Source organism: Gambusia affinis, linkage group LG08 (genome assembly GCF_019740435.1).
Source record: "Gambusia affinis linkage group LG08, SWU_Gaff_1.0, whole genome shotgun sequence".
NCBI classification, from domain to species: domain Eukaryota; kingdom Metazoa; phylum Chordata; class Actinopteri; order Cyprinodontiformes; family Poeciliidae; genus Gambusia; species Gambusia affinis.
This window is the reverse complement of record NC_057875.1, coordinates 17,655,815-17,677,907: the sequence shown is the minus strand read 5'-3', so window position 1 is coordinate 17,677,907 and position 22,093 is coordinate 17,655,815. Positions and strand designations below refer to the sequence as shown.

The 22,093-nt window shown below is 37.1% G+C and overlaps 1 protein-coding gene across 3 annotated transcripts in view; it reads right to left on the bottom strand.

The window, feature by feature from the left end:
* spon1b (spondin 1b) overlaps positions 1-22,093 on the bottom strand; it is a 124,638-nt gene that overhangs the window by 47,703 nt on the left and 54,842 nt on the right. For all 3 annotated transcript variants that reach the window (XM_044125171.1, XM_044125170.1, XM_044125169.1), the window contains exons 3-6: positions 20,106-20,239; positions 11,218-11,291; positions 8,942-9,064; positions 8,250-8,398 (exon numbers count right to left, since the gene is read on the bottom strand). In XM_044125171.1, the coding sequence (XP_043981106.1) occupies positions 8,250-8,398; positions 8,942-9,064; positions 11,218-11,291; positions 20,106-20,212 (453 nt within the window). In that variant the 5' untranslated portion in view covers positions 20,213-20,239. The remainder of the gene's footprint in view (positions 1-8,249; positions 8,399-8,941; positions 9,065-11,217; positions 11,292-20,105; positions 20,240-22,093) is intronic.

Genomic DNA, 22,093 nt, shown 5'->3' with positions numbered 1-22,093 from the left:
CAAACACATTGAGAGCAGTGAAGTTGGATAATTATTATGCAAAAATGGTTTTTGATTTCATCTTGAAATAAACATCTGTCTTAGCAGAGATGAACAGAATGTTTTCATTCTTGGTGAAACTTGAAATTAGATTTTAGGAAAAGTAATTCCTTGAACTGACATCTATTCTCAATGACTCAAAATTGCTTATTGATTGCATTTTAACATAGATAGCTCGTAGAAACCTTAAGATTGTATCTGGTCTCTGATTTCCTGGTTTTGCAAAAAAATTAAAAAATAAATTAAGTGTACAACATAAAATGTCCTGACATAAAATGAAAAGAAATATAGAGCTAAAATACATGAAGCACAGCCTTTAATTGGTGCTTTGAGCTGATAGGTTAAAGGAAAATGGAGTCAAATCCTTGGGATGATGTTGCTTGGCTGTCACTATCTTCTGCTTCATTTGTCCAGTTGTCTCCCTCCTGTAACTCTCAGCCATGGCTATAAGATGGCTATAAGCTGCCATCCGTCTATTAGCCGCCAAAAGCTTTCCAAGAATCCCACAGGATTGGGTCTCTATTGTGAGGTGTGTATGTTCTCACTGGCTGCTCTGACTTAACTGTATCTCTGTCTTTTACATCAAGAAATCAGGATAGCCCTATATTGCATAAGATAGAAAAAAAAAATAGTGAAGACTCAGGCACACACGCACAGAGCCAACACATGGTTGAGCTGTCTCTTCATTTCCACCCACCCCTCACACTCCGAGACAACCGAGGTGGAGTCCAAATATAGTGTGGATGACAACACACCCTTCATAGCAACCTGCTACATGACCAGCTTGACAAATAGTGGAATCACCCTTGAGACCAGTGATGCATAGGGCAGACGCATCAATAGAAAGAGAAAAAAAATTATTATTTTCAAGCTTTGAAGTTTATATGTTATGCATTTTTAAATTAAAAAAATTATAAGTATCTAATTTAAAAAGTGTGAAGACACAAGGAGTTTGTTTTGGAGCATCAAAACGCTATTGACATTTGTATGACAATTCATCAGCATGCAATGAAACTGAATAAATGCCCATTTTAAAATGAAAAATAAAACAGTTAGCTTCCCTTTGTAAATGTATCTGGAGCTCTGACAAGTTATTACTTTCTGTCTGTCAGGAGAGAGAACATGTCCCAGTGCCCGGATCTCAGAAGTAATTACAGAGTTGTCATGGTATAGAGCAAAGATCCAATATTTTTAGTATTTTTTTAAAATAGCTTTAAAATGATGTCAAATGAAACAAACTCTGAAACAAACAAAAAACAAATACTAAATCTGGTTCTATAAAAACTTAGGATAAATTGCATGACAGTTAAATTGTTTATTGAACAGCTATTACCTATTAAAACTGTTCAGATGTTAAATGAAACTTGGTATTTACCAAACATTTACCTCGTTCTAAAAGTATGTTGCTTCTTATTTGGGTCTGGTTTGTATAGCACACTTTGAATAAGTCTACAATACATACAGCACAGAGAAAACTATCCGAGAATGCATGATGTTTTAATAGACGTATGATAATAGAGAAGGTGGTAGTTTACCATGTAGAGGAAAGAAAGAAGAAAGAAGTTCCTTTTTTTGTTGCGGATCATTTTCATTCCATTTCATAATAAAGCAGTACTTTGTGCTTTTCTACCTTTTCAAATCTAAATAAAACACATTAAAGTTTTTTGCCACAATGTGACAAAGTGTGGAAAAAGTTCAAAGTTTATGAATATATTTGCAAGGCAGTGTCTGAACAATTGTTTTCCCAAATTAACCAAATTTTTCTACTGTGGCATTTAAAAAAAAAACAACCTAAAAGACAGCTCCCTGCGCTGTGTCTGGACACTGTGACAGCTTGACAAAACTCCCCAGAAAGCAGTAACTGTTTGTGAGCATTCACACTGACAATGATACAGTGCACTCCACATCATTGCTTCCTTAGCTCTCAGCCTGACAGATGTCAGCCATGGAAAAAGAACCGGTGGAAGACTTTTCAGCACTCTAAGAGCAACTTGCATTCCTCACTTTCTACAGCAGGGAAATACAGACTTTTGTGGGAATCAGTGAAGATGTGGAGAATGGTCTGCACTTGCATAAAGCTGTATGTTTTTTTCTGTTTCTGTGCCTATCCGCAGCTCTCCCAGAGTGTTCATGTAACGTGTTTGGAGTAGGAAAAATACAGAAGAGCTGGGAGTTTTTTATTCAGTTCTAAACTTACACTTGGACTTTTCTCAGTCTTCTCCTATTTTATATGTCTAACAACCTTTCAGCAATGAAGTGTTTCATAAAAAGTTACAAAGGTTCTAAAACACAAAGAGAAGTGAAACAACATGATGGACTGCAAGCATTGTTGTGTTCAAAGAGAATGAAATGATGGCAAAGGAAAAGAAATTATGAAGCAAGGGAGAGAATAAAATGTGAGGTCAAAATGGCACAAATACAGAGTGATAGCTGGCGGTGTTAATCAGAGGAAAATCAAAATTACAAATGGAACCAATTCAATTCTGTATCTCCATCAGAACCAATACTGATGTGATTCTTGGATATATCCAGAAATTGCTTGATATATCCAACCTCTATGATACAGTATATCTATGATCCAGAAGCTTGTGTTACTGCTCATCATGGTGTGGCTCATTCTAATCTAATAGTTTATGCCTAAAGTCAAATAAACTCCTAGATGAAAAACTGTGCATCACAAAATACATGACAAATATTTGACAGATTTACTGGTTTATTAAAATATCTTAACAGACAAGACTTGTTATAATCCAAAACCAGAGATGATTATGGTAAAGGTTCCAAACACATCATGTAAAGATGCAAAGGTTCATATATAAAACAAATGTTAACATGTTATAAAAAGTAACTTGAAATAGGCAGCACACAGCTCACCTTCTTGCCTTGGCTATACTTCTCCAGGCTTTGAGAAGGTCACTATGACATGTATCACATTTCTAAGGGTTAAGCTCTTTGTCCAGCTTTGAGAATTTGAAATGGTAAAGGTTTCTTTCTGTGGAAAGGAAATATCATCTGTGGTTTCCCCAAAGGAACCTTACAGATACCTGCTGAGGATAAAAAGAAACGATCAACTCTGCGTCTTAGAACAAAGTTTGTAGAGAAACTGTGTCCACCTGTCTTTACACTCCTGCCTCCTTTGTCTCATTAAAAAAAAAAAAAACCTCTCCTCACACGGCTAAAAGCTCAGCCAGGTTTTTAAAAAAAACATGCTGAGCCTCAGCACAAAGGAACTGCACATCAAATGTCACCTCCTAACAGCTGTAGCCATGGCAGGCGGCGCCCTGAAGCACCTTCTGAATGAAGCTTCCAGAAAAGTAGAAGAATGCAGTTGGAAAATCCTTTCAGATGTGAGCAAAGGTGCATTATGGAGCAAGCAAGCCCAGATAGGCCTTAAGATTTGGGTGGTCAAAATCTCCACAGAGGGAGAAAACTGTGTAAATTACGATAAAGTGTAATTGACCAGGACCGTAATCACACTTCTACTTTTTAACAGTGACATGCACAATTGTTGCACAGTAGCTCTTGACATTTTGCTGTCCAATCTTCATGTGATTACACCCTGGCTGCAGAGCATGTGGCAATTCTCTGAGAGCAATAATAAGGTGGTAACAGATTGTCCTTTTGGTTCTGCTGGTGTGCTGTGGCATTAAAAAGGTTGAAGATTTATTCCTAGACCAGCAGCACTTCACATTTTGCAATCAATAATTAGAGGCGCTGAGTAAATCCGTTCCTCGAGAGGTGGTATTAAAAACGTAGTTCAAAATCTAACTTACTACTCTGTTCCTAATCTGTGGACATCAGTACCTTTGGTTTCAATTTCAGTCTGCTGTACCATAGAGTAGTTTGCAGTGATCAAGCATAACATTATGACCACAGACATGTGATGTGACCAACACTGGTAAAGTTTTCATCCCTTTATTGTTTAATGTCATCCCGTATGTTTCTATTTTCTTTGCCTTTGGTTTAGGGTTTTATTTTAGTGTTAGCCAATTCTCTCTTTGATTATAGCTTCACTTGGTTTTCTAATTGTTCACTGCTGGTTTCTTTTGTTAAGCTTACTGATTCCATTTCCTGTTCTCCAAGTGTCATTTTTGTAAGTATCTTTGCTTAATTATTAAACCCTCTCAATATATTTTTCCACCTCCAGTCTTCCTGTATCCGGGTTCTCCAACACCGAATTATGACAAAGTTTCACTTTTTGAACTGAATTACTGAAAAAGGACACTAATTCAGGGCTGCACAGTGGCGCAGTTGGTAGAGCTGTTGCCTTGCAGCAAGAAGGTCCTGGGTTCGATTCTTTCTGCATGGAGTTTGCATGTTCTCCCTGTGCATGCGTGGGTTCTCTCCGGGTTTTCCGGCTTCCTCCCACAGCCCAAAAACATGACTGTCGGGTTAATTGGGCTCTCTAAATTCTCCCTAGGTGTGAGTGTGTGTGTGAATGGTTGTTTGTCTTGTATGTCTTTGTGTTGCCCTGCGACAGACTGGCGACCTGTCCAGGGTGAACCCCGCCTCTCGCCCGGAACGCAGCTGGAGATAGGCACCAGCAACACTCCCGACCCCATTAGGGAAGAAGGGTGTAAGAAAATGGATGGATGGATGGATGGACAGTAATTCAGCAATATTTTTTTTTGTTGAGATGCTTTGAATGAGAGTTAATCTGTCCTAGAAGGAGAATTTCCACCTTAAAACATTAGTAAACTTACTAAAGGATTTGAAGGATGCTTGCACATTTGATCTGTTACTGCATGTCACTAAGTCTGACTTGAATAAAGAACCGCATGCACTGCAGCACAAACTGATGCCTGGAGCCTTGAAAATGGTCTTAATCACATACGTTTTACACACGTCTCTACATGATGAATTGTGTTCATTGAACCTTGATGCTCAGATGCTTAGCAAAGAGTGTTTGATGAGGAGCTCAACTTAAGGCAACAATCCAAAGGAGAATCATTAAATCATGGCTGCTGAGTAATGATGCAAATAAAAACTTTCCATTTGATTCTCTCAAGGTTTACATTAGTGAGATGGGCCAAGCTGTTATGTCAACATCATATTCAGCTGCTAAATATTTGCTTCCAAACAACACCTGTGTGCAATTTCTCACAGACTTTCTAATACAACGTCCTCCTGCTGAGTGCAGTGCTGTCTGACGAAGCGCTTTTCTGGAAGAGAATTTCTGGCTTTGTATTCGCATCATTACAGTGGACGCCCTCAGGTCTTGTCATTCTTTAGCAAGACCTGTGAGTGTCTGCTCATGTCTGTCTGCGAGCCTGCTGGTGTTGTTGCAGGCTTAGCCCTCTTAGTTATAGGAGTGCCGGTCAGCACTCGGCTGGAGATGTGGGTCTTAAGGCTTTGTCCACAATTCACCACAGCTGATTGCTCTTCTGGATGGTTGGGATTCCCTGCTAAGACTGGAATTACTGACCCATGTCAGCTTCCCATCTTTACAGCAGACGTTTCAATGTGTACCCAGCTGCAACTCCAAAAACTCAGAGAATTGAAAAAGTGTTTTTCTGTATGTGAACAGCTTTTGATTATTGTCTTGTTTTCAATGTTTATTAAAGATCCCCTCAACTCTCTTTCCTCTAAAAGCAACCTGAGCGTCTTCCTTCTAAGTAGTGTAATTATTAGCTTTTCATTGTTATATCCTCATTTTTAAATTGCTTTCCTTTTGATATAAACTGCCAACTACAGATCAACAGTGGTAAGTACGGTTTCAGTTTCAAGCTATAATAATATTTGCTTTTCATGACAAAAAATATCCACTCCTTCATCAATTATGAGATAATCAAAGTTGCTGTGAGTTGTCAGTCAGTTGTGTACAGAACCCAGTTCCATAAAACCTTTTATTCAATCCAGTTCCTTTGAAAACAAAAAAGCCCAAAGTTATGCATTAATTAAATAATCTAAAATTATTTATACTCCTCTCAACAATTCATGGCATTATCTATTTTCAAATATTACTGCAATCATGCCCTTCATGTAATCACTGGCTGAGTTTCTGCACTGTTTCTCTACTGGTATTTGGTGATTTTATCTTTGGTAATGAGCTTCAGATCTCTGTGGATGGATGACCTCCTTGCCAACATCCTGATCTTAACTCCCTTTCTTATGAATTTTAAAAATCACTTTAAAGCTGGATCTTGCAGATGTTATGAATAAATCTGGACTCAGTGTTAAGTTTTATCTCCGTGGAGAAAGGACCTGTGTTTAATTTGAAATCACTTAGCTTTAAAGTCTTAGGTTTTTGCTTGGGGAGTAAGAGTTTCAGAAACAGGAATTTATTGCACAAAACAAAATAGATGTGTCCCTTTGGAAAGACCATTCTGCTGCTGTAACTTCACATGCACAACTACTGGAGTTGAACTCCTCCTTCCAACTAGACAGCTAGCATTCCAGCCTATAGAGCACAATGAAGCCATCAAATGTTTTCAGTGAAACAGGCTGAAGTTTTCATTGTCTCCTGGTAGTTTTTAGCTCATGAGAAAGACCAAGCCAGCCAAGAGGGGGGTTAGGACTTTCTGTCAGCATAAAATGTCTCCACACTGTAGCCCAAACCTGAACTGACAGGCACACACCTCACCGACAGTCGTGTAACAACTCACTATTGTTCCATCTGAAATGTCCAGCCCACACCTTTTAGAGCCAGGAGAAACAGGAGCTTGTGTGGCGTCCACGTCAAACTGGGATATATCTGCAGCACATATTCATTTGAACTAATTTATTATCTTACTCTTTATATATGTTAGCGGCATTTTACTCAACCCAAATGTTTTAAGTCATGGATTGAAAACAGTTTAAACGCCAAAATGCTGAGGCTGGTCTTTAACATGTGAACACGAAAACTAAATTGTCTGCCTGCAGGTCTGTTTGGTGCTGTTCTGTGTGTGAGTGAAAAGAACCTGATGCAATGTCCTTTTGTATTCAGTGAAAGGTTTTTAAATGCAGTCCATTACTGTTATCATTTGCCATCAACAATCATTTCCACCATTTTGCCCTGTTCCTATTTTGAAAACCATCATAACAGCTTTTTGAAAGCAATTTTTTTTTCCCTAAAGTTTTTAGGTAAACTTGCTGATCTGGAATACAATGAAAATATGAGATTTTGAAAGAAAGCACAAATGTAGAATTTAGGAGTACCAAGATCAACATTCGCTAACAGTTTTATTCAAAGGCAACCTAAAAGCACTGCAAAGAAGTCTAACGTAAAACCGAAATTCAAAGCAGGAAGAAACAAGCAATGAAACACAATGTTTGAATAACAAGAAAATCTGACAGAAAACAAAGAAACCATGCAACATTTATACCCAGGAAGCACAGTGACCGACACTTTTCAACTGCTATAATTAGCGAAAAAGAAAAAAAAAAAGGCTGCTTGTGAACTTTTTTTCACCACACTTTCCTTTTATTTAACTTTCCATCAATATGCTTGATCATCTGCCCTCCTTGTGGAGGGTGGCAATGACTAGCTAAGTGAATGGTCTTCCCAGCGATTCTGTAGGTCATAGCAATGTTATAAAAACAAAAATATTTTCTTTACTGGTGAGGAATATTGTAGGCTTTATGTTTTTACTATAGCTGGCAGCCAAAATTATCAGAATTAATTTATAACACAATCTGATACATGATAATAAAGGTTCAGGAATAAAACCTACCTCCATGCAACCAAGGCCATTAAAAACTGGATCATTGCTTATATTCTAAATGTAATTTATTGGTAACACATTATATTGACAAGCAGGTTTTCAGTATTCTTACATGAGAAAAAATAAAGATTGCTGCTACTGGCTATGTGCTGGCAATGTGCTAAAATTGTTACTTAAAAGAGCAACATTTAACACCTCATCTTCCTGTAAATACCAATATGATGATTTTACAGTAATGCCAAAATATTAGGTTTTATCTTGACCAATTTTCTGTGTGCCATTCAAAAATGTTAGACTATTACTGTGTTGGCCCATCAAAAGACTCAAAAAATATATACATAGAAAGCGTAAAAGCAAAAAGTGAATGATAATGATTGGATCTACATTTTGAAAACGAAAAGTCTTTATCTTATGGAAAAAGATAAGTCACATTTTGGTCTCAGGGGGGAAAAAAAAAAACCTGACGATATTATTCAGTCATAAGGACATTAAATTTTTGTGGAGATGAAAATATAAAACTCAAGAAGTGGAAAGGTTGCTATTTCAAATTAATGCCATTCTTACCTTCTGTCGAATCTCTTCTTCCATCTTGATGGGGGAGCCGAGTTCAGCCACCTGTCGAACTCCCTCGCTGGCATAGCCGCCGTATTCCCACAGCACATAACTCCTGGAGTGGGACGCACCAATCAGGGCCGACCAGTGGTTGGCACGTTCTAAAGGAGATGGGAACTTTAGCACTTAAATAACTAAGTTGTGAAAGATATTAAACAATAGCATGGGTTCTCTGTCAGTAACTTAAAAACCAAAATGACTCAAAGACAAATTTTGATATGGCAAGTCAAAGAGTCATAGCTACACCTAAAGGTATGGGCATCCTTAAATTATACAAATTTAACAAATAACCTAAGCAAACCTTAATCATTGAACTGTTTTCCCGAAGAACTTTTCTACTTTCAAGTTTGTCCGTTTTTTTTGTCTTTGAAGCTTTTTATAAGATCAATCAGTTAAAGAGACTTGAGTAAAATAAAGTTCTTATGTGAGACTAACTAATAGTGAATGTCATTAGAATATTGCATAATGGTTAATGTCAAAGGAAATTCTGATTCTTCAGGCCATTTGAATTGCCTTTTAAGTCCAACATAACAAAAACAAAAGGAAAAAGAAAAGTTCATACCAGTCACTGTGAGGAACAAACAAAAACTAATCAGACACAGAGTGTATGTGAGTGTTAGGATGAGAATGCTATAATTACTCACTTGGATAATCTTTTGGATGTACATTTTCTGACCAATTGCCATAAAAGGTAAGTCTATATTTAGCAGTTCCACAGGCACAGCATTCGATTGCAGGTACTTCTGTGACTTCACCGGGAACACGCTCTGCAAGGAGACGGGATGGGAAAGATACAAAACACAGATACTCAAATACTACAATAATTCCACAGACCAGTCACCTACAGAATATCATGATAAAAATGTTAACATTTTCCAACTTATTAAGGTAACATGTAAGTAGGTTTTGAATCATTTGTGACCTCATTCTTTCCAGCTTCAGTTCAAGCCAAATAAACAACTTCAATACAAAACCTAAGCTCTATAGACTCTCAGTGGGGGAACATAGGCTGTTGTTTAAATAATAGTGTAGTTTTTTTAATAGGATGGGTTCAGTCAGCACCAAAACCAATCAAAGTAAGCTTCACACTACAGAGGAAATTAAACAATCCTCCTGAATTAGCTTTTATTCTAGTAGTATATTCCCATATATTTAACCAGGAAACAAAAGATAACGGATGGATCGATGTGCTGAATCCTAGAAGTCCGGAAATGACTACAATAAGAAATAAGCACATTGTTTAATCTGGTCCACATGAATGGTGAGAACAAAAGTCCCTGCAAAATACATAATATTGTCCCTTTCACAAATGTTCAAAGGGAAACTCAGTGACTTTTGACTGATTTACATGATTTCTGACTGCTGAAAAGAAAGATAGTGCATTTAATACAAAACTCCACTCAAACCAAACAATTTCAAAATTATTATGGTGTGCAATGCTGATAAACAGTTACTTGGGTTAATTTAAATCATGATTGATATCAATAAGAGGCAGTAAGAATCTAGCAAGCAGGAAAAGAAAAGAAAAGTAAGAGAAGAAGAGAAATGACACACAGACTCATAAATATTCTAATTTTGCCCTGGACCAATGTTTCTGAAAGATAGGTCAAGGCGATAGTTTGAATATTTATGAATCACCCAATAATTTTGTGGAAATTTTCTCTTGACATCTAAGTTGCAGAAAGGCAAGTCAAACTTTAAGCACCTAACTTGTGTCAGAAAATCGAAGCACAGTGGCTTGATTGACTTACGTGATAGCATGGGAAACAAGATTTTAGTGTGTAGTGAAAAGCTTTATGAAGACAGGATTCCTCTGAGATTTAGCATGATAAGATCATTCAACCAGATAAGGCTTTCATTGTACAATGAATGTTTGCGTTTGAGCAGAGAGACCCCTGTCAGTGTACCATTTTACCAGACTCTTGTGCTGATTTTAAGAGATTTTAAAAATTGTGACGCATTCTTTTTTTGTGGAAATACAATCAATATAAAACCTCAGACATTGCCCTGGTGATCTCACAGTTTGACCGTGACATCCGCCTCATGCTTCCTGAGTGTTTTGTTAGGACTGTGGAAGGGTTAAACAGGTTGTGTCCAGGATGTGTATGGTCTGCAGAGATGTTGGCTGCCTTTCTTCTTTCCCTAGAGCTGTACATGTACTTTAAGTAGAGAGACTGGTTTTCATGTTATGTGGGCTACTAGCATTGAAGGATGGATGAAAGGAGAAATCTAATGAAACATTCTTGATAATAATCGGAAGATGCAAGACAGTTATTCCTCGTGCACAGCTACAAATGGAAAGCAAATAAAGCTTATGAAATCCATCCATCCATCAACATACTAAACAGCATACTAGTGACATTCTTAGTTTTAAAAATATCTCTGTCTCTGTTGTCTGGCCTCTAGCTGCTTATCCTTGATGGGCTGCATGGGGGCTGTTCCCTATCTGAAGGAGTTGCTGGGCAAGAGGCAGGGTTCACCCTGGACATCATTTCATCACAGGACAATATATAGACACACAGGACAAGCAACCATGCACACACCAATGCACAAAAGTTTAGAGAGACCAATTAACCTAATGCAAATATTTTTAGACTATATGTATTTTGTTATTACAGCCATTACTTGATTCAAGAATAAATTTGTTTTGAATGTGAGGATTACTAGTGTTCTTACAAATATCTGATGCGAATTTCATGTCAATAGGGATTTATTTTGTATATTTTATAGAGGAAATGCATCTATTTTCTCCCATGTAGTTTTTGGAACATGATGAGGGAGGTGTGAGGTGATCAGAACCAGAACACAGGGAAAATACTACATTCGGAGAAGGCTACAATAGCTGCACGATGACAAGTCTAGGTTGTAAAAATGAGCTGCAAAAGACAGAGTGGAAGAGAAGATGGGCAGTTGTCATTACCTTTCTCGCACAGTCGAATGGTGAGAGAGCCTTGATCCTGGAAAAAGATGACTCTTTTCTGCACAATACTGGCCCTGCAGACACAGAGAACAGGTTTGGAAGAAATGTAGAGTAAGGATAAAGATGAAAAAGAAAATGGAGACAAGTTGGATCATCATAGGAGTGCAAAAGCTGCATGAAATTGAGATTTTTAGAGTTTCTTTCCGATGTCTGATCCATGAAATCCTCCTCAAGACGGGAGGGTAATGGCTTCCCTGAGGTTTCATAATGGACACTGAGTACACATTCTTTCACAGGAAAACACATTCTCCAATTTTCACAGCACAATCATCCTGCCGCAACAGAAGCAATCATACCCACAGATACGAAGAAGAGGGAGAAAAGACCAGGAGTTACATTAAGAAGAGAATATAGATCTGCGCAATTGTTGCAGACAAAACCAGGCTTTAACTGATGAGTTAATCTCGACTGAAAATTAAACTGCCCCATCTAAAATTGATTGTTTTTTACCAATGCTTTTTGCATTGTTTTGTAAAAAGTTATAATGGAGGACAAAGACAGCTCATATGCTTTCTTTCCTACCTCTTCTATTGATATTTTGAAAACAAAGAGTAACAAATAATGAGAGGAGGACAAAGGTGGGGTGCCCTTACAAAACTTTCCAAACAAACCTGCCAAATGTTCTTGCAGTAAATAATACAGACTTTTGCAAATTCTTCAATCCCAATACCCCCAAATAACCCAGTAAATGGCTCTAAAAGTCATCGTGCTTTTCTGGTAAGGTAATAAACACACAGACAACTAAAATTCAGGAAAGACTGGAAAAATAAGCCAAAAAAAATAAAATAAAATATTATCCTCATAACAAACCTCAACAGTTTAAGAGCATTATTCCATCAAAACTTGAAATTACTTGAACAAAAGGGAAAATCCAAACTGATACTGTGAGCAAGAAGTACTGTATATTACGCTAGTAAGAATAGAAATAAATAGCTGTACTTTTCTTTTTATAAAAGTAGTGTGCTGCACGTACAATAGAGAGAAATAAAACTGCCTCAAAGTGAGCTGAACAACCCTGGCAATGAAGACAGAGGAGGGCGCGCCAACTTTAGGTAGGAGTTATCGGTTATATTGCTTCTATAAATCTTACGTGGGCTGAATGGTGCAGTAGACTGTGCAACATGGGGTGACTACCTGGGCATGAAATTGGAAAACAAAAGTGAAATAGAATGACTATTACTGAGCCTGATGATTTTTTTTTTAATCAAATTTTCTAATAGGTAAAGAAAAAGTGCTGGTAGTTTGTATTATTCACTAAGTCAGTGGAAGGATTAATCTTTACGTACACTAGCTCCAGCTCTCTTTTCTACTAGACATCTATGTTAAAATCTGGTTGTTTTTAAATAATTTGCTTATATTTTTTTATCAGTCAGCAGCCACTGCTAGTAAAGCAAGGCAAATTGTATTTGACGTGTGCAGAAAACTCGGTTACTGCATCTTGTAGGCACAAATAGGTAAAACTTCATCCATCCATTTTCTAACACCCTTTGTCCCTAATGGGGTCAGGAGGGTTGCTGGTGTCTATCCCCAGCTACATTCCGGGCGAGAGGCGGGTTCACCCTGGACAGGTCACCAGTCTGTCGCAGGGCAACACAGAAAACAGACAGGACAAACAACCATTCACACACACCTAGTGAGAATTTAAAGAAACCAATTAACCTGACAGTCATGTTTTTGGACTGTGGGAGGAAGCCAGAGAACCCGGAGAGAACCCACCATGCACAGGGAGAACATGCAAACTCCATGCAGAAAGACCCCGGGCCGGGAATCGAACCCAGGACCTTCTTGCTGCAAGGCAACAGCTCTACCAACTGTACCACTGTGCAGCCCTGAATTAGTGTCCTTATTCATGGTGTTTTAGCCTAATTCTTTAAACAAGATTTAAACTATGAATTTAAGTACTTCTTTGTATTCATCCGCAATGTTTTGATACACATTTAGTGAGTTGTATGTTTTTCTTAGACGTCTGTAAAACTACTCTATCCATCACAGTTTTAAATTTACTTTTGTTAGACATTTCTTTCCAGATTTTGTGACTATTGTTCTAGAACAAATTGATATCTTCTATTTGTTTTTAACAGCCATGTCACATTATCGTTCCTAGACTATTTGCTTTCAACTCTCATATTTCCTTAAGGAAAAGTCATAGTCAATGTTAGAATACATAACCTTTAATGAATACACTCTGCTATTTCGGTCAAAGAGCCATGCTAACGTCACCAAACGCTAACCAGGCTACATGTTGCAACTGGGGAAATTATGAGAAAAGTAACACATTTCGTTTTTTTATCTGATGAAGCCTTTAACGCATAAGATCAAACTGTTCTCTGACCACATTTCTCATCTCAGTGTAGGGAGATGAATTAGACACGAACAGTACAAATATTTTTTTAACTGGTGCCTGATATTAAGTGATAGCAACACTCAGAGGCCATTACTCCTCACAGCGGAGGAAAGCAAGAAGCACGGCAGAATAAGTGAATTCATATCTGTCTGAATTCATGTCCTCTAGTTTTTATTCAGGAAACTTCAAGGATAAAAGAGTGGCAGTTCTTAAAAACTGAACATGCTCCAAATAATCCCGTCGTGTGATCAATAAAAAGCTGCGTCTGACTGTGACAAGACAGAGAAGTTCAAGTCATCTTGTCAAACAACTTCAGTCTCCCAGTTTGACTTGTGTTGTCACTGACAGGCGAAGGGTGTTCCCCTTCCTCCCGCTGGCTTCCTCCCGGTATCAGCATCCGAATACTGATGGGAAAAATTAATCAGAGGTCGATGTGGGGTGAAAATGTGATGAACAGACAGCCGTAGGGCAGAGATGGAGAATGCTAAGTATAAACCTGATAACGATCACCAGGACAGCAAAACCTAGATTGGAAAAACAGTCTTTTCACTCACACACACTTGTTTTTCTCTCACCTTCGCTCTCTATTTTAGCCCTGGGTGGGAAACACTTTCTAGACACCAAAAGACTTTTCAGGACTTTCTTCAGATTAAAGCACAGATTTGAGGTAAACTCATCAGAGCTACAAGAAAGACCTTTATCACCTGAGGTGAGAAATGCACAAATATCCACGCAGTCTAACGTTCGTACACACTCTGCACTTTGTCACAGCCTGGGGGGCTTGCTTAAACAAGAACTTCATGCTTGCAAAAGATAAAAGTCAAAGCAAGGCAGGAATATAAAAGTGCTTAGGGCTGAAAATACTCATCATAGCATGTGTCAGATGAAATAGGATGAAGACTTCAAGACAGGAAAGGGAAGGAAATTGGGTGGGTGAGTCATCATTATTGCAAGAATCTGAGAATATTTAATCAAGTTGTTTATGTTTTCTGTTCTAATAGAAGCAAAACTTTCAAGTGTAAACCAGTTTTTTGTTTTTTTTTTTGCTCTACTCCAAAATCTATGTGCGTTAGGAAACATCTGTATACCAAACATCACTGAACAGATTTTAACAGTATTTAAATTTTCCCTAACTCTCTTGGAAATTATGTCTTAACAGAAAAAAATATGAAGGATAAATAAGTTAAAAATATAAATATGTTATGAAAAGGGGGTGGAGGGGAAGAATCAGCACTTTGTGGAGGTTTTACAGCTGCTGTTTCCTGCTGCCTGAGGCAACATTTCCAGGCAGCTCAACAAGATGAATGACAAGAATTTGACCAGCAGAGGAGGAGGGCAGGCCTGACAGTACACAACCAGCCTCAAGAAGATAAGTTGTATACTGCATCTTCAAGTTGCTGTTGGTTCAAGTGCCAGGAACAAGTGAGACGAACAAAGATAGTGCGTTATGGAGTGTGCTATTTAAAAGACGCTGACATGGCTTGCTTGCCAAGAAACTGATAGCAGTGTTTGTAACAGGTGACTTCTCTCCAGGGTTCAGCTCACAATGTGTAAATTAGAAGGAAAAATGTCTCTAGAGAAACAGCACTAACAAGCCTGACAAACCACAGAACACAGCAGTACAGCCTGATCTATGAAGGTCCAGAAATAATCTGAATAACAAGTGTGTGACAACAACAAAAATGTTTTCCTTTACTTTAGCTGTGCCTTAAAAGTAACTTTCTTGTGAAATCTTGAGTTTGACAGTTTGGCAAGCTTTCCTAGGATGTTTCACAGTTTTCTTTTGGACAGTGGCTGTTTTTACCATCAGTTTACAGCGTACACAGACTGCGATTAAAAAGTGAGGGACGTTATAGAACCTATAAAAGGTATTCACTCCACTTGACACTTTACCTTTTTATTGCTTTTACAAATCATTCATGAGCAACAAAATCTGGCTTTTTCACAAAAAGAATGGCCTTATGTTGTCAAATTGAAAACAAATTTGTAGAAAATAATGTCAATTAAATAAAAATATGTAACATAAAATGACTGCATAAATATTTGCCCCGTTTAAAGTGACCTAATTCTAAAAAAAGGTCTAGTCAATTGTTTGTAATCTCACAATGAGTGGAATGGAGATCATCTGAATGTGTCTCAAGCGATTGTAATGTAAAGACATCTGGGAGGTCAGCTCACTGATTAATCAGTATTCCTGGCTTATAGCATGAAGACTAGGAGAGCACTACAAACAAAATATAGAGTAGGTTACTGAAAAGTATAAGCGAACGGATGGAAACTGAAAATCTCTGAGGCAATGAAACGAATGAAATGGAAGCAATATGACCCATGTGTAAATCTTCCAAGGCCAGGCGTTCTCACAAACTGAGTGACGGTGCAAGAAAGAGACAAATGAGAGAGGGACTCCAGGACACCTGTGACTACGCTAGAGGAGTTACAAGATTCAGCAGCTGTGACCAGGCATACAATAATTTAAAAATGTTATGATGAGATGCGATTTAAAGTTGATTTAAAGAAATCTGTGAGTATAACGCTACCATAATTAATACTTCTATGTAGTGTAAAGCACTTTGGGGTCCTCTGGACTTGATAGAGTGATGTACAAGTACAAGCCATTTACCATTACTATTTACTTCTAAGAAAACTATGGCACTTTACAATTGACTCCTTTTATTTTTATGTTCCACTGTTTTTTGTCACCTTACATCAGCTGTAATTATTCCCAGCCCAGTAAAGCTGGCTGAGCTTCCCCGTTTCTTGTCTTTATGTTAGAATAAACAAACTAGCTGCCAGCTGCAAACTTTGAAAGTGAGAGAAATAAAAAAAAGATCTTATGTAATTCTTGGAAAACCCACATACAGTAAATTTTACAGCAGAAATTACTTTTCCTCCGCTGTATTTGTTGAAATGTTGGTACAGCCGATCTTAATGAAAAAAAAATAAAAGCTTAAGTCTTTATGGTATTACAGCTTCTACTGGTGGTTTTAGATGGACCTTTTTTTTTCCCAGTTATTAGATCTAAACCCCAGGAGGGAGAAGAAAAAAACTAATAAGAGTCCAAAAGGGCACAAAGACATATTGAAAGACCAATTTAAGAAAGTTGGAGTTGGAACCAGTTCCAGTGGAGATAAGTGTTTGACATCCTCAAGCCTGAACATATTACAGACTGAACATAAACACAAGAATGAAATGTTTGGCTCTAAGGATTACTAAGTTAAGTGACGTTGACATTATTTTGAATAAAGAAGTCAGATTTAGTCTTGTGTAGCAAAGTTGATTTTTGATTAATTGTTTTCATCAAACAGATTCATTATTAGTAATGTCTTCCTTGTCATGCACTGAAGTGTTTAAAAAAGTATTTGACTTTACTATTTGTCCTGGCTTTTTTTTCCTCCATACTTGCATGTTTAAGATTATCAGACATGTACCTAAAGAACAAAAATGTAGTTTTCCAAATTTTGATTTATCCAAATCAACATGACCTCATGAAAATTAGAAGGAAATTTCTTCTGGGTTAAAATCTGATCTTTGTCTTGTTTGTTTCTTACTCTATTCAGAGGTGAAAATGGTGTGCTTTGGATACAACTCAGGTTTTCTTGACCTTTTGCTCAATACTGGTGGCCTGACATTCTCCTTCATAATTTTCTGAAAGAGTGCAGAGTCCATGTGTCCATCAATTTGACCGTGTCCTGAAGCAGCCTCAGACCTTTATTTATTTACATGGTCCCCAAAAGCTTCTAGTTTCGCTTTGTCAGTCCACAGATTATCTTCCCTAAAGTCTTTGGTAAAGACATTCTTGGCCATTTAGTTTTTACCCTGAAACTCTGCTATGGATGAAATTTTTGGCCAGTTTCTTTCTTATTGTTGAATCGTGAAGAAAAAATGACTTTGCAGCCTGCCATAGACTCTCATTGGACAGACATTTTATTTCTAATCTATTCTTGAATTTATTTAGAATTTGGAGTGATGTGGGGGGGTTTTTTTTGTTGTTGTTGTTGCTTTTGTCTTTGTCTTTTTCACTTACTTCATGTTTTTTGACAATTTCTATTATGTTTGTGTTTTGGATTACACACAGCTTGAATTTGATACCTTGTTTTCCTTAAAATTTGCAGTTTGTATTTATTCAGTTCTCTTTATTTGACTTGACAATTTGCTTAATGGTTTGAAAATTTAAGAGCAACTATAGAGGAAGAACTGAAGAAATCTAAACGAGGGCTAAGTGCGGCCTATTAACATAATGTTGTAGACAGAAACAAAAATAGCCTAACAAGGCAAAACTAAGACTTATAATACAAAGAGTTTAGATGAGGTAATCCTAAATCTCTATCTTGGACAATTGTGACAGTAATATGAGGTGAATTTGAAATAGCAGATGTTCCACAACACAGGGTCAGATTTATTGAACCAACAATTACTGGCCATCTGTCATACAACGGCTGATAAATTAAAAGCAACAGCTGTGATTGTGTTGTGGAGGTAAGGGCAAGTTAAAGCTTATCGCTCAGTGGAGGAAAAGATGCATGTCAGGGAGTTTTTTTCCCTTCAGGTAGTCAGAAAAGGAGACAGAAATGAACAAGAGAGAAACATTTTTCTTTGCAAGGTTTACCTGTTTGTCATTTATATTTCTTATTTCTCAAAAAATGCCTTGAAGGTATGTGCAGTTCTATCACTCCATGTATTGCACATTTGTTTTATTTTTGTTGGCACACTGCTTGAATAACATCTCATCATGTATTAATAGTAAGTGCTTTCTGTTATCACAGAATATTACATTTACAGAAGCACAAATTGTAGCTGATGTGCATGAAAATCAGTCCCTCCGGGCTGCTACGTTTCGCTCTTCTGGCTCTGTTCTGTTTTTCTAACGAACCAATTTTTACTCAATGGTAAAAGAGTCTGCTGCTGCTTTTGGAAACAAAACATGTTGATAATAAATGTGTTTATCATAACAGTCCAGTCATGAAGTCTGTTGTATTCAATCAAAATTGACCATAAATCATTTCATAACTCAACTCATTTGTTTTTTGTGTGGTAACATAAATAACTTTTACCTCAAACTGTCTATTTTTAAATTAGTTTACATTAAGTTTTTTTTTTCTTTAAATTGAGTAAAATTCTCTAAATGTTCAGAAGTGAGTGGTTCGGTTTCTGAAGTGAAACGGCAACCCTGCCTTTCCATCATTTGCTGAACAACGACTCAGATAAGCCAAAGGGAAGACTTGTGACGGGGCATCAGGCAAAGGGCATGTGGAGATCATTTTGTGCAGATTCATCTTTTGTAGACTCATGTCTGGTTTATTCCAACGTGTTGGCATGTGAAAAATTTCAGAAGATGAACTGATGTTATGAATCATCTTTCAGTCAAGTGCAAAACAGCAAAAATGTTAAAACTTCACTTTAACTGAGTAACTGCTGAGGTTCAAGTGTGTCTAATCTGAAGAGACTATCCCTTCTGAGTATCGATAAGAATGTTTGGATTTGCTGATACTACAATTTCACCTAATGAAGGAAGGAACAAAGAAAGGATGGAAGGAAGGAAACTAAAAATGAAGGAATAAAAGACAGAGGGAAGAAACCAAAGAGTATATCTCCCACAAAGCAAAGCTCCCTGTAAGTCATCCAACACTCATTAAAGCAAAATGTCACTTACTAATAGCTGACAGGCAATATACACACTTCCAGTTAGACTGAGCAATTTAATTGTCAGGATAAACCTTTAAAAAGCTGCATAATGTCGTTTATCTGATTAATATTCCCAGACCATCACCAACGGTGAAACAAAATGACACTCTAACATTGTTTTCAATGGAGCTCTAAAATGATACGGTACTGAACAGCCATTTAAATCCACACTATTCTGAGAAAAGATCTATTTGAAATTTTAAAGTGTTTATCCTAAAGTTTGAGCACCCATTTTAACGATGAGACACATAATGCAGACATACTCTTTGAAAGTGACACTGATGCTCAAAGTCACACCTGTTTTAAACAATAAATTGCACCCAGTAATCATCATCTTCAGCTGTGTTGTGAAGATCATCCCTTTACAAGAGCTAAGGTATGCTGTGCTTCTAGAAAAAAAGAAAAAAAGCACCTGGGGTCAATGACTTGACTTTAGCCAGGAACACCTGTTTGTAAGGTCAAAGGTAACTGGGCCTGGGAAATGGGAACTGCATTTATTAAGATGTTGAGATAATAGTCCCAAAACATTTTTTTTCCCCCTTTTTCAAAGAGCAAACTCAACTTAAAAATTTGAAGGAGAAGCAAAAAACATGAACTACGTAAAAAAATTAAAAACACATGCTTTTTTTGCACTAATTTAAGTCAGTCATTTAACTGCTGTTATCTTAATGTTCACGCAAATACTACATCCAATAGTTTTTTGATATTTCAACGCTGATATTTAATGGAAAACAGTCATTCAATATCCGTTGTAGCTCTGAACATAAAAGTACGAGAATAATTAGACAAGAATAAAACTTACTTGAGAATAACACACCCAGTACCACTGGGTGGTGCAGTCCACAAGACCTGTATCCTGGTTCTTCTGCGAGGTGTGCTCTCTATCACCGCAGGAGGACAGTTGGTCATGAACTGGGTGTCGTCATTATCGATGATCTGGCAAAAAATAAGTGGTATTTTGCAAATATCACATCAGATTTACAGAAGTCACTCTACAAAGATCCAAAACATACATTGTCTCCTAAACAGATCAATATATGTTGCCTTGTGCAGAAAAAGTGGATAAAGTTGAAGATCCAACAGTAAAAGTTCAACTTTACTCACAGAGTGGGAGCTTGGAGCACCAGCAGCGACAAACAGAGGAATTAAGTCACAGCTTGATGTATTATAATTATTCTCACTTTGCTCTTTGACTTTAGTAGAGAAAAAGTAGCTGAAATCATAGCACGTATTTGTCTTTAAAGTGAATAATGATTTTCGGCTGATGTGCTTATGCAGCATCAAAATTTTATTAAACATGAGACCATGTTCAAAATGTTTATCTTCTGAATTGTGAATGTGACTGAATTTATCAATTTAACCTGTGCGAACTGGACTTAGAACTAGTTCTTGATAGGGGAACTAGATTTCTATGCAAATTTACTACATAGTAAACCTTAAAATTTACTTTAAGATAAAGGTTGCGATGTGATTTTATTGAATCACTGTGAAATCATGACATTTCTTTCTTTTAACTCATGTAAACAATAGTTTTATTTTACATTATTTTCAAAGTGATGATGAAAGACAGCAGAAACATTAGATGGCTATCAAACACCATGTCATCTCTGTGTAATTATTTTTCACGTCAGGGAACCACAACATCTCGTCTTCTTTGAAGGACAGGAAGTAATAGAGTGTTTGACAGGGCTTAATAAATATTTATTCTCTGATGCCAACAATGTTATTTTGATCGCTACATCTGGAAAAGTATTATTTCACAGCATGATAATTAATCTTCACACAATGTCTCTTATCTTTATTTGTTTGTAGGAGGTGGGTTGGTGATCTGACAATGTTGATCTGACTCTTTTTTTAATCTGATACATGCAATTTTTAACAAAACTAATATGCATAATACATAAACTGTAGAGCTCAATTTTGCTGCTCTACAGAAAATAATTACTTTAATCTTTTATGTTTCTCAACACATAACTATAGCTGTTCTGTACACATCACTGGAATTTGGTATTTGACTCCGTCTTTTAAGCTGCTCGTAAAACAGGTTGCTATGGGCGGTTTGCTGTCATCTACACTTTATTTGCACAGTTTCAGTTGTCACTGGAAACAAGAGGTAGAAGGGAAAATAAAAGACAGTTCAACAAAGACGTGTTTTTCACATATTATGAAGATAAAAACTATTTTGTGAATGCTAAGAGAGAATGATGACAAAAGGTTTATTTCTTTCACCACTTCCTGTGAATGTGGGGATGTTCAGTCATACAATTTGACCTTAACTTATCTACTAGTACTCTCTGTGACCAATTCTTGGCAGTAAGTTGAGCCAAGAGCAAAGCTGTGGGAAAGGGAAACCTTGTCAAAGTCCTGAAATGATGATTTGGATAATAACAGACTCGTACATTCAAGACATGTACTTCCCAGTTGTCTCAATACTTAAACCTTGTCACGAATCTTACAGACTAAACACACAGTTAAACAGAACCTCATGTGGTCCAATGACCTTGTAGCATGTGTTCCCCAGCTGTCTCACTGTAATAATAACAAAGGCTCAGCATTCTTTCCCAGAAATCCTTCTTGACGTAAACTCACTAACTGTTTCCCTTTTGGAGCCTTTTTCGCTGATGAATAATTTCCATATTTCTGCGGTGACTGATCCACCTTTTATTTACATTTTTTGTTGTTTTTTCCACTAAGACTGAAGCTCTGTCAGTCAAACGCTGAAACAAACAACTCACTAAAAGACAAATGAAGACAGATTTCAGAAAGAACCAAACAAAGGAAAATGAAAGC